Source organism: Tetrao urogallus (genome assembly GCF_951394365.1).
Source record: "Tetrao urogallus genome assembly, chromosome: 7".
Classification (NCBI taxonomy): Eukaryota; Metazoa; Chordata; class Aves; order Galliformes; family Phasianidae; genus Tetrao; species Tetrao urogallus.
The window spans coordinates 19,975,389-19,985,706 of NC_136820.1; the positions used below are offsets into that span (position 1 = coordinate 19,975,389).

The window sequence follows — 10,318 nt, forward strand, 5'->3', positions numbered from 1 at the left end:
AGTATACAGCTTAGAATCTGGATTAAAATATTACACTTTAAAGACACAGAACTGTGGAAGTATTTTTCAGGCCACAGCCTGAAGAGTAACTCTACCTGAACCATCCCACGACTTGTTACAGCACAGCCCCATATTAAGATCTGAAATCAAAGCAAAGGCTGACATTGTCAACACACCAGCTATTTTCCAGTACATCTGCAGAGGCCGCTTGGCCCTGTGAGCAGCAGCCATACCCAGGGAGCACGGCTGCTATCCGTGTGGCTTACAAGTACCCACAGCTCATGAATTTCACAGTCCAAAAAAGCCAGTTCCTTTCTGACTGAAAATAAATAATATTACACTTCACCAAAAAAATTAAAGAGAATCAAAGCCTGACATTTGTCTGGCATTGTGATTACAGAGTAGCAGTGGGGTAATATCAATCAATCTATCCCCAAAAGAACAACTTACAGTTAAATACATCATGAACTGAGAGGTTAACATATAAAAAGTTCAGAAATATCATACCGCTTCAAAAGAGTCACAGCCTATCATTATAAAGGAAGAATATAAAACTATTTTATTGACCACTGTTCACCAGTATTTACAATAAAGTAAACAATATACAGTCTGATAACATTCAAATTACTACAAAGTTAATTTTCACCTGGTCTTCTTGGGATCGTGTGACCCCAAATACTAAAAAGAATGAGTCTACAGGTGTAAAGGGCTAGGTTTGGGTAAAGAAGATACATGCACATCAACTGTATAGGAGACTACAAAACATCTGTGAGCTTGTTTAGACATTCATTAAGATTCAATAATAACCATGGAAGTTTATGAATGTTTTATAAAAGCTTTTACCTAATATGGAGGAAGTAGTAGTATCAAATGCTCTCCTGTGATAAATGAAATGAGTTGCAGAAAGCTTTTATTTACTTGCTGTTGATGCAAAACACACTACTTCAAAAAAATATCAAATTTGAATTTTTTTAGAATGTATGCTTCTCACATTGCTAATAAATCAAATTTCAGGTTTTAATATTCATATATATATAAAAAAAGTGATGCCAACAATTATTGTGCTTCATCTTCTGGGCATGAATGCCAAGTTAGTCGTTCTTCATAAAAAGCGATTACGATCTGAGGACACTTCACGTTTGCTTCTTTGGCCAGCACCAGATCTGCCTCATCTGAGTCTTTCCTGATGGGAAAGGAAGGAGAGTAAAAAAAAAAAAAAAAAAAAAAAAAAGCATAATTACTAATTCTCTTAATTAACTTATATTCATAGCAGGGTTCTTCAAATTATTTTAACATCAAAATGGGTTTCAGGAAGAATATGTTTTCATATAAATGCATCACCTCTTGATATAACATTATGAAAAACGTCAGCTAGAAATCAGTTTTCAGTATACTTTTCACTCCAGCTAAAAAGAATTTCTTTGCTAGCAATAAGATTTCACAGCTGATACCTTCCTTCACAAGTTTCTTTTTCTATTCCAGAGGAAAACACTGTTTAAGAGAAATTATTCCTACAGTTACCAAAAGCAGTATATAATGAAGTAAGTAAAATTACACTAATTTTACTTTAAAGCATAATTGGAACTTCAAAGTGAGACCTGTAGTATTCACATGCCAATTGCATTAGAAGTTTATGCAAGTAACTGCAATTTCTGAGCCTGTCTTGGAGTAACAAAAAAAAAAAAATTCCAATCCAACATGCTTTAGGCTCCTTTTTCAAGAGTATGCTGATTGTACAAGTCAGCTCTATGGCTACATGTTCATATCCATCTTTGTTGACTGCAATCAATTATGAAAAAATGAATCCACTACAAACAAACTAAAAAGAAAATGCTCCTTTCTTGTTTTCCTTTGTGTTTTATTCTGCCAGTTATCACTACAGAAATTCAAGTAGTCATAATCCACATTTTCAAACTTCTCTCAGTTCCACGTATTAAAGGCAATTTGAAGTCAGAAGGCAGACCACCTTTCCAAAGCACTGATCTTCAAGAGTCTAAGCACACTGCATGACAAACCAATTCTCTGGAGACTGCTCAGTTTGACACTACTAAAGAAACTAGAAGCCTTTCTAAAAGGTTGTTGGAAACTATAATTCTTATCCCAGCACCACAGAAAACCAAACTCCAAGCAAATGCTAATTCAACCCTTATATTCTCAATGCTGGATTAAAAAAAAAAATTACCCTGCTTCTCTACTGCAAAGACAAGATGTCTTCTGCTAACACTGTAGCTAATAGAACTGTTTTCCTCCTGTCCTCCAAATAACACTAATTCCCCAAAGCACTTTTCCCTGTTACAGGCCCATAATGACAAACTTCTTCATATCGTTTGTTCTTCATCACAACTTCAGCTTCCTCCACTAGTTGCTTCCAACTCTCTGTCCACCTGATTGCACACAAAACAGCAGACACCAAGTTTGGTTAAGAGGTTGGCTGCCTAGCAGCTAGAATCTGCTTATGTAAAACATCTAAAAGCAGAGTTCTACCTGAAATTTCCCTAGCAAGAATGCTACTCACATGCATAGGCTAGTTCTAAATTCCATTTCTATGATACTGAATCAAGAGATTCTAAAATCATTTTAGTTTTTGAAGAAAGGGGGACTAAGTAACTGCACAGGTTTTGCTTCTGCAAGAACACAGGGTTAATAAGCAGACCACCAGCTTCTTTCTGTTTGCTGAAAAGAAGTTCTCTCATGAGCTAAGTGCAAACTACCAGCCCTCCCTCAACATGGCTCAGAACCGTGGATGTAAGACTTACCATTTCATGAGGAACATAAGCTCTCCGCTGCTATCCGTAGCCCCAATTATCCTCTCAGGATCAAGACCCCTTGCAAACCCTCTCGGTTTATCAACCTATCAAGTAAGTTAAAAGATCATTATCTATCATCATCTAACTACCCTTTTATTCTGGCATTAGAGCTAGATATACACATTAATGTGTGTGTGTGAATCAGAACAACAAAATATAGCATTACATAATGATAAAAGCTATCGCTACATATAAAAGTTGTCTGAAGATGATATAAATGTTACATTTTTCTTGACTGACCTTCAGATCTTGTCATTCAGATGCAGAGTAACAATGAAGGACTTTTCAGAAAGAATGGCTAGAGCCATTAATGTAAAACTCAGTAGATGAATCAAGTGGTCTCAGATCTTTATAGTAGATAAACAAGCACGGCTAATGAAACAAACTGAACAGGCAAAACAAAAAAACACTCCTGGCAGCAGGCAAAACATGTTCTTTTCAGCAAAACAACAAACCTGGACACTTAGGTTGGCTTAAGCCAACTGTGAAACTGCACCCATAGGGCACACCTCAACTCTTCTTGGCTCACTGAAATCACATCTGTGGTCAACAACAGGACTGCTCGCCTCTAGTTTCACAATACCTTTGTGAGACAGTGACTGCTACCATATCAGGTGAAGCCATGAAATTAACTTCACTCAGAAACTAAAATGCTATTCACAGTATTTACCAATATTGCTTCTGATGCCTTCCAACGTCACCTAGTAATTGACAGCACACATCCAGCAGCTGTCTTCAGTAAACCACTGACTGACAAACAGCTCTGATTTATATTGTTAGTTTGAAAGCTTAGAGAGAAAAATGTACTGCTGAACATACTGTGTTAAGCGCATTATTTTGCTCTTATTAGCACTAAACTTATCATATTGTTGGCTCATTTAAATTGGAGCTGAAACCCAAATATCCATGAAATAAGTTTTCTTCAGTCACCCTCTCTACATCTTTCCTACCACCATGTCCAGTCCTAATTTAAGCAAGTGCTTGGTCTTCCCATTTTGCTATCTTCCCACTCACCTATTTAAAAATCATAGTTCATACAAAAGCCAGAACAGAACTTCTGCTCGTTCCATTCACGACCATTTTACTCTAACACAAACTGACCACGTTGTTCATTAGTAACTCTCAACCAGTCTTACTTTTGATTATTCAGCAAGAATCACAGAACATCGGGGCTTCTGGTCATAAAAAGGAAAATCAATCACCTTTTACTGCCATTTGGGCGGTCTCATTAATCGCTATAAAATATTACACTTTCCAAACCACAGTTCCAGTTCTGTGATTCTTAGTTTTAAGACTATGGTTGTTCTAGTTCCCCAAGTCACAACAGAATTTTTGGGGTAGAGGGTTGGAGAGGTAGAAAGAAACAGAGGAGAAACAAAGTTTAGCACATGAACATATACTTACAGAATCACGTTTTTTCTTTGATTTACTATCATCAGATTCGCTATCTGACAGTGATTTTCTTTTCGCACCATCTGTTTTTTCTTTACCAGCTTTCTGAGAGTTCAGAAAAGCTTCAATTAGCTCTGGACAATCTAAGTTTTCTTCAGGCTCCCACGTGTTGTCAGCACTGAAACATACATACATTTATGTAAAACTAGGAAAAGAAGAGAAGCGTACAACTAGCTACACGGCTCACCCTAAGCAAGTCATTCCTTTCCTCTATAAATAAGGTATCTTAAACTCAGGATGCTTCTCTAACCATCTGCCATAGCCTTTGTGCACTACATTTGATGACTGACTCTATGCTATGCTGAAGAATTCTGCTGAATTGTTCTTACATTTGAGATACAGAGTAAGCAGCTCTATTAACTCCTAAGATGCTGGTGGAAGTGACAACATGCAACCTTCATCCTACCTGTACATTTAAACTTAATTCCTGGTTCCCCGAAAGGCTGACCATGCAAACAAGCTGTTTGGTAAGAGCATAAACTAAGACTTCAGGAGAACAGAACATACACAATCCCCACTAGTAATGACATAAATGTATGTACCTAAGCTTCTATGTACCAAAAATGCTCTCAAAAGTATCATCTGAGCACTGAACTCTTTCTCACTCCTCCAGCTGTAGAGCTTTTGGAGCTGGTCCAGAGGAGGCCCATGAAAATTATCAAAGGGGTGCAGCACCTCCCCTATGAAGACAGATTGAGGGAGCTGAGCTTGTTCAGCCTGGAGGAGAGAAGGCTCAGGGAAGACCTGATAGCAGCCTTCCAATACTTAAAGGGAACTTAGAAACAGGAGGGAAATCAACTTTTTACAGGGGTAGAAAGTGATAGGAGAAGGGGGAACAGTTTCAATCTAAGAGGGGAGATTTAGATTACATGTCAGGGGAAACTTTTCACTGAGAGACAGGTGATACACTGGCACAGTTGCCCAGCTGTGGATGCTCCATCCCTGGAGGCATTCAAGGCCAGGTTGGATGGGGCCTGGGCAACCTGAGCTCATGGGCAGCAGCCTGCCCATGGCAGGGGACTGAAACTGAGTGGGCCCTGAAGTCCCTTCCAACCCAAACCATGCTAATAGGCTGTAATTATAGAAAAAACAAAGGCTCCATGTCCGGAGCTGGGTATTGCAATTGTTCCAGAGAGTATGTATTTTGTTAAATAACATTTTATGCTGTCCATGAATGTGCTCTCCAACAATTAAGCACCTCATCAGAAGTCCTCAGGCACTAATATATTGCCACAGCACTACTGCACAAACAGGATGCCTACCCGTTATTTTCAATTACCAAAACTTTAAGGTCCTAGAATGCAGAAGGTTGCTTTGGGAGATATGTATATGTAACTACTAATGATAAAATGCTAGACTTCAACATTTAATGCATCCCCTTTTCTCGGCTGATGGAAGCACTGTTGTGCTTTCAAAAGGCCCAGGATAGAGACTGAAAAATACCTTTTCAGTATGTCTAATGAAAGCAATCATGCCACAGAATTCCTTTTGTAAATTTACCTATTTCAAGAGCAACTCAAAAAAGCAAACACCTCCCCCCTCCCCCCCAAAAAACAAAACATTCACAGCTTCAAAGCTGCCTGTTTAAAGCCCTGCAAAATTTATTTCTCAGAAATAACATTCAATCCCCTGCATATGAAAGTATACCTATTTTATGACAACTGTCAGCCTAGCATACCTTGATTGATATTGACACAAGCTAGATCAAAGAGCAGTGGCAAAAGAACAATCACTGAGGGCTTTGTATAAGATTTTGGAACGTGACCAAGCACAAACCCTAAGCTACCAGTCTTCTATTTTACTGTCATACTTGACTGCTCCACCTGAATAGACATTTATGCTGTCCTTCCCTTTCAGCTCTTTAAAGCGTATCCCCACCATCCAATCCCCCATCCACACAGTTATTTCAAATAAATGGTTAATATTTAGCATTGTACCAGAAAAAATAATGGTAATGCCTTACTCTGTAAATCCTTTCCACTTCAAGTAGTATTCCACCTTTCCATTCACAACACGTCTGTCCAGGACTTTCTCCACAACAAATTCTTCAGGCTCTGCCTCTTCAACTTTTTTACCTTTGCCATTTTGTTTCTTTCCCATTTTGTGCTACAAAAGAAATTCAGAATGCCATTATTCATTCTTTTGCTTTACATCGTTACTTCACTGGCCAAATCCAACTTTGCTCAGTAAACAGCAAGGAATCATGTATTTATTCACACTAGAGCCAGAAGCTTGGACTTGTTTCACGTTAGTGCATGAGGTCAGGTAACCTGAGCAAGACATGGTAATATTTTGGGTTGTTTTTTTTTTTTGTTTTTGTTTTTTTTTTTTTCCAGCCACTTAATAAGATACCCAACATAGAACACCAGTTTTTATAAAGGTGAAATATCTTTGTCCGTACACTCAGTGCCTCCACTCCCCTTATAAATTTAATTCTCAGAGTGCTACATGCTCAAAATTGTATCAAGCTTCTATAAGTTAACTCCGTGCCTGTGAAAAGGCGGAGGGCAAGAAACAGCATGAGGCAGAAGTAAAGAAAAGTAATAAGGGAAAATGCATCAAACAGAAAAGGCTGCTACTTAAAAAAAAAAAAAAAAAGAAAAAAGAAAAAAAAAAAGTTACTAGCATTTCCAAAAAAAAAAAAAAAAAAAAAAAAAAAGAAAAAGCAAAAGCTGAAGGGAGCAAAATGTACAATGTAGCGCTACCATAACCAAAATATTCAATAATAATCGATAATTATTGAACAGGATGCATGCCAGGAGCAGCAAACTACTGCAGTCCCTTCCCACTATCAGCCACGCACCGATGTAACTAACATTCAAGGGGATGTCAGAAAGGTGCAAACGTTAAGACAGCTACACTTAAGGCACACTTAACATGTAATTAAAATTTTGCTAATTTAAAAAACTCAAGTGTTTCAAGTTTACATTTGATATACTTTAAATAATATTCTTCAAGTTCTTAAAATAAATATTACATCCACATCATCCTCAAGGCATTCCCAGTTTAATAAGGCACAATTCAATATTGGTAGAAGGACACGTTTCAGAATTTCCTTGTTTGCAATCTGGAAAAGGTCAGGACGTGTCTATAATCTTGTTGTATCCCATTTGTGGAGTACCAACAGACCAAAAGCAGTCTGATGGCCATTTTGGATTGCTCCTTATTGGAAAATTGTTAAAATGGCAGCCATAAATTAATGGGAACAGTATTAATCTCTGAGAGCACACAGTCATGCAGCACCTTAAAGCAGACAAAGCTACTTCCTCACTAATGCTCTTACGTGACAGACAGAGGCAAGCAGAAGTCATGGAGCACCTGCCTTTACTTTGTGGCACTTTTCTAGTCCTCTCTAGAATGAACGCGGGTTAGTTTGAGCACTCTGCGAAGCAATTTTGAAACTGATTTTTAGATTTTGCAGAATTTTTCCTTGATGTGGTAAAAGGAAGGAAAAAAAGTGTCTGTCAGACGCAAAGAAAACTCTTCTTTGTGCAAAATGAAGAAGCTGACCTGCCTTTCCAAGCCTATTCTTTGCGTTCTTTTTTTTTTTTTTGCATTAACTTCTCTTCCCCCAAACACCTTTACTCTCCTTAGCAACCCACGAATTGAAGGTGCGAACAGCAAAGATGAGGAAAAGGTTCAAATTCCCCCTTCAAACAGCAAGCTTCCATATATGATTAGATGTTGTGTGACGCTTGTTTTGACTTGGGAATAGAAAAGAGATTATTTAAAACAGAGCATGTATTTCCACTTTGATAATAACTACCTGCACATCCCAGGTGTATTTTGAACCCAGTACTCATGTCTAAGAAGTACCAACCACACTGGCTTTTTTTTTGCCTCCACAGGAAAGAAAAATAAAAGAATGCAGGACTGAAGGTAAATGAACATAAGCATATGAAAACATCCACCTTGTCTATGAAGGCTGCTTACTGCAATAAATGAAAGTATTAAAAAGAGAAATGAGATGAGGAAAACGGGGGGAAAAAAAGAAATGAGGAGAAAAAAGACAGACTCACTGTACCACACTAACAACATCCTAATTACTGGTGTTGAGGCAAGTGGGCTACAAGTGGAACATCTCCATCTGTGCTCTCCACTGGACTAAAACCCTCCAGTTCAAAGGAAGGCTGCCTTCTGATAATTGTTCTCAGCTTCTTTCATTCTCATCACCTAAATGTTTTGGACCTCTGCATCAAAGTAACTTTTCTTTAAAAGAAATGCAAACTCTTTAGGACTTTAGATAGCTACATAATCTTCCACAGAAGAAAATGAATATTACAGGATCTGATCCTTTATCTCAAAGGTCAGTAAGCGATATCAAGTCAAGGGTGCGTTGCTTTTTGCTCTGAATATTAGAGGTTTCACTACATCTTCTGAATAATGCTACTTCCCAAACACTTCCTAAGCCTTTTTAATCTACTAAAATAATATTTGACAGCAGAGCCTGAAGAAATACTGAAGAATGGTAACTCCTGAGATTATACAAACCAATGTAAATCTCAGCCTGGAGGTGAATGTAGCAGCTGACCCAGAACGAAGGACAGAAACATCCACCAGATCCCTGAAGCTCCCTTCTTTAAGGTTACCCATTCTAAACCTTAACACGGGCATCTAAGCACTGGATGCTCATTTGTGGCTTCCTTCCTTCTGCATTCAGAAGTCACATCCAACAGACAGAGATGGTTTTCAATGGGTAATGGCTCTTTCTTGAGGGGCAACATTAGAACAGAGACGTGATGTTGCAATGGAGTGTTTCACGATACAAGAGATAACAAATTCAGAATTACAGTTCCAGAGCTACGCTACCCCCAGTATATCTAAGTTTTGCATTCAAATATGCAATGAAGCAGAATTAGTTACGGTTCCCATGGGAACCATAACTGATTTTCCTGACCTGTGCAGCAAAATTCTGAACATCATATCAAAAATACTGCAGTTGCAGGCACTTTCCCCTCCGTGAGGCACTCCCTCCCTGGGTTGGTCACTGCTCCTCTTCCTCAAATTAGGGAAAAGTGGACAACCAATTACTAACAGAAAGTTCAGACATTCATCTTGATGAAATCTTTAGAACGGTTTGCCATCATATAATGTCAAACAAGCACTACACTTTGAAGCCAGGAGTTAATAAGAGTTTTTAATGTACCTCAATCTGGGTCAATTAGCAACCACTTTAGTAATTTAAGAACGGGCCTTTTGAGTGCATAACAAGTCCGTCGTTCTGCTATCCAAATGTCCAATTGTATCTATGCATCCTGCTTCAACCTCAGATGGATCTCATGCTATATTTCTTCAGTTCTTCCACACACACACATATATGTGTATATATATATTTATATATAAAGTAAGTAGTTGAATGGCAATTAAAATAATTTTTCCCGCAACCAACTGCCTTTAGAAGTTCATATTTTAACGTCAAGCAAAGCTTTACAGGGACTTGAGAACCATGAATGCATCATTAAAATAGATCAGGAGGGGTTGACATCTGATAATCTCTGCTCCTATGAAATTCAAAGAAACCGTTATTTGGTTAAAAAAAAGTAATAATAATTTCAAAGGGCATCTTAACTACACCACATCATTTCCCAGTAACGTTATTTTTCTTCTGTAAGGACCGCCTTCGCTCAATTTGTTCTTTTATTTTTTTCTGAATAGACTAGGAGAAATTAATCGAATACATGATTTTACTTATTTTTACATAAACGATGAATTACATGGTATCCTGAAAGGAGGCTAAAAAAATCCTCAGTGCTTTCTACAACAGGACAGACGAAATAATGCACAGTCCTTTTTTTTTTTTTTTTTTTTTTTTTTTTTTTTATTCCCCAACAAGTCTCTATAGGAATGGCAGATTTGTTAAAGCCAAAGAGAATGTCCTTTCTAGTAGCCTTACTTTCTGGACCTGAAATTTTGGTCAGAAAAATGCTGGGGAGGGGAGATGTGGATGTATCTTTTAAATGGAGATGCCAAGTTATAAGTTTGAAGAAAAATATGTTGATTAAATCCTTACATACTTTAGGTGTGCGTGAACTTACCAATGTAGTTTTATTGGAGGCCAT

At 37.8% G+C, this 10,318-nt stretch overlaps 1 protein-coding gene across 1 annotated transcript; it reads right to left on the reverse strand.

Annotated features, from left to right (window-relative positions):
• Window positions 1-1,056: 1,056 nt before the first annotated feature.
• On the reverse strand, window positions 1,057-10,318 carry CBX3 (chromobox 3; the record flags this gene model as incomplete). The annotated part of the gene is made up of 5 exons (XM_079538533.1): window positions 1,057-1,183; window positions 2,757-2,851; window positions 4,212-4,377; window positions 6,223-6,365; window positions 10,295-10,318. 5 exons carry the CDS (start codon window positions 10,316-10,318, stop codon window positions 1,057-1,059), a joined length of 555 nt encoding a protein of 184 aa, XP_079394659.1.